This window comes from Calonectris borealis, chromosome 19 (genome assembly GCF_964195595.1).
Source record: "Calonectris borealis chromosome 19, bCalBor7.hap1.2, whole genome shotgun sequence".
Taxonomy (NCBI): Eukaryota; Metazoa; Chordata; class Aves; order Procellariiformes; family Procellariidae; genus Calonectris; species Calonectris borealis.
The window spans coordinates 2,907,877-2,909,862 of NC_134330.1; the positions used below are offsets into that span (position 1 = coordinate 2,907,877).

The 1,986-nt window shown below is 41.9% G+C and overlaps 1 protein-coding gene across 1 annotated transcript; it reads right to left on the reverse strand.

Annotated features, from left to right (window-relative positions):
* Positions 1-985, reverse strand: LOC142090468 (lysophosphatidic acid receptor 1-B-like). Its single transcript, XM_075168408.1, has one exon. It carries the CDS (start codon positions 983-985, stop codon positions 17-19), a length of 969 nt encoding a protein of 322 aa, XP_075024509.1. The 3' UTR covers positions 1-16.
* Between the last annotated feature and the right edge of the window lie 1,001 nt (positions 986-1,986).

The window sequence follows — 1,986 nt, forward strand, 5'->3', positions numbered from 1 at the left end:
GCAAGGGCAGTCCCGGCTAGATGTTCTCAATGGTGCAGGCTCGGACACGGTTGGTGGAGAGGCACTTCAGAGCCTTGAGTTTAGGCCCCAGAGTTTTGGCTTTCAGGGTATATATTATGGGGTTTCCCAAACAGTTCATGGTTACCAGCACAGCTGTGCAGTTTCGAAAGATGTAGACGCCTGGGTAGAGATCAATGGGGCACTGATGGTTAGTTGCATCAAATATGACTCCTGCGAAAAAAGGAACGTAGGAGATCAAGGCCAGGAGCCAAATAAAAATACTGGTTCTGGCGACCTGGATTTCAGCTGATTTGTAGGTGCCAGTGGCTTGTCCACATGCTTTCATTCTCAGTTTTCTTTTCCTCAAGATGATAATGATTCTAAGGTAAGTGAACAGAGGTACAATAAAAGCCACCACAATATTGGGAATGGCGATGAAGATGAGGTAGTCGACGCAAAACGGACTGTAGAGGACAGAGAGATTTTTTTCCGTATCCAAGCAGTTCCACCCCATCAATGGCAAGCAGCCCAAAAAGGAAGCAAGGACCCAGTTAATTAAAACTGCAGCTATGGAATGATTTCTAGCAACCCTGAATCTTGTCCTCATGCTTTCAGCCACAGCCAGATAGCGTTCAATTGCAATGCTGACCAAGTTATAGATGGTGGATAAAATAGACATAGTGTATAACGCATAAGGTGCAAGCATATCCTTGGATCCAAAGATTGTAATGTCAGGATTGGTGATGAACAGCATTGAAATCCAAAAGCCGGAAAAGCTGGTGAAGAGATCAGAAAAAGCCAAATTGCAGAAGAGTATAGAGATAGGCTTGTGCAGATCCTTTGTCGCCATTCTGGTGAAGATGACTGTGCAGTTGAAGATCACAGATGCTATGTTGATGGTCAGTTGAGGGATGCCCAGCGCAAGTACTAAATAATGACTCCAAATTTTAGTATGGTTAGCAGAGCAGTTTGGGTATCCATTCATGGTGGAAAATCCTACTTTCAACTGCTAATGAGGTCTGCTTTACTTATCCCATATTCCAAAAGAGACCGTACTACATGAGTGTTACTGCCACCTTGTTCTCCAGGTGAAGAATGAATCCTGACACACGGCTTCCAGTGCCACATCATCATCATGACAGCGGATTAAACTTTAACCACTCGTGTGTTTAAATATTTGGGTTACCAACTCAGGGCATAGCCAATTACCTTTAAGTTGCTAGGATAACCAAAAGTGGAAAACATATTTACTACTATACAGATGATCTGCTTTAAGCAACCTTTATCAAGAGCAAAATCTGGCCAGTTCTTGTGAAGATAAAGGATCACATGAGTAGTTTAAAAGTCTTTAAGGATATTCTAAACTGGAATGAATGTGAATTCAGCTTTAATTCACAAATAAATTAGATGTATAAAGAATTAGAGAGTCAGAAAATGGAGAGCAGTAATTTTTTGGTTTTGGAGGGAGGAGCAACCGATGGAATCAAAGAACATCACTGTTGTGTCACTAACCTGGACCCCAGTTCAGTGAGGGTGTAAGTCCTAATTCCGGATCAACCCTAGTGACATCACAAAACTAAATTGCTCAAGACTGAGCAAGAGACAACAGAACCTAGTTATTCACTGTCCCTTGCTTACAATTACAAACTGATGCAGCCAACAGTGGCTGTTTTTCTAAGCACAGTTAGATCATATCTACAGAACAAACCCCAAACTTGTAAGCAAAACCATACGACGAACTGCAGTACTTCAGAGGGGATCTAAAAAGTAAGAGTCTTTGTCTCCACAGATGCTCTTGTGCTTGGGCATACAGAAATACCGCCGTACTGAGTACTGGAGTACTCATCAGTTGTCAGAATACACCTGAAATGGTATGGCCTTTCCTTCTCCTGTGTAAATCAGAGGTACTGATGCTTTACAAGCGAAAAAAAGAGAGATGCATTTAATGAGTTGTTGAATTAACTTAATTTTCAAGCACAGGAGAAT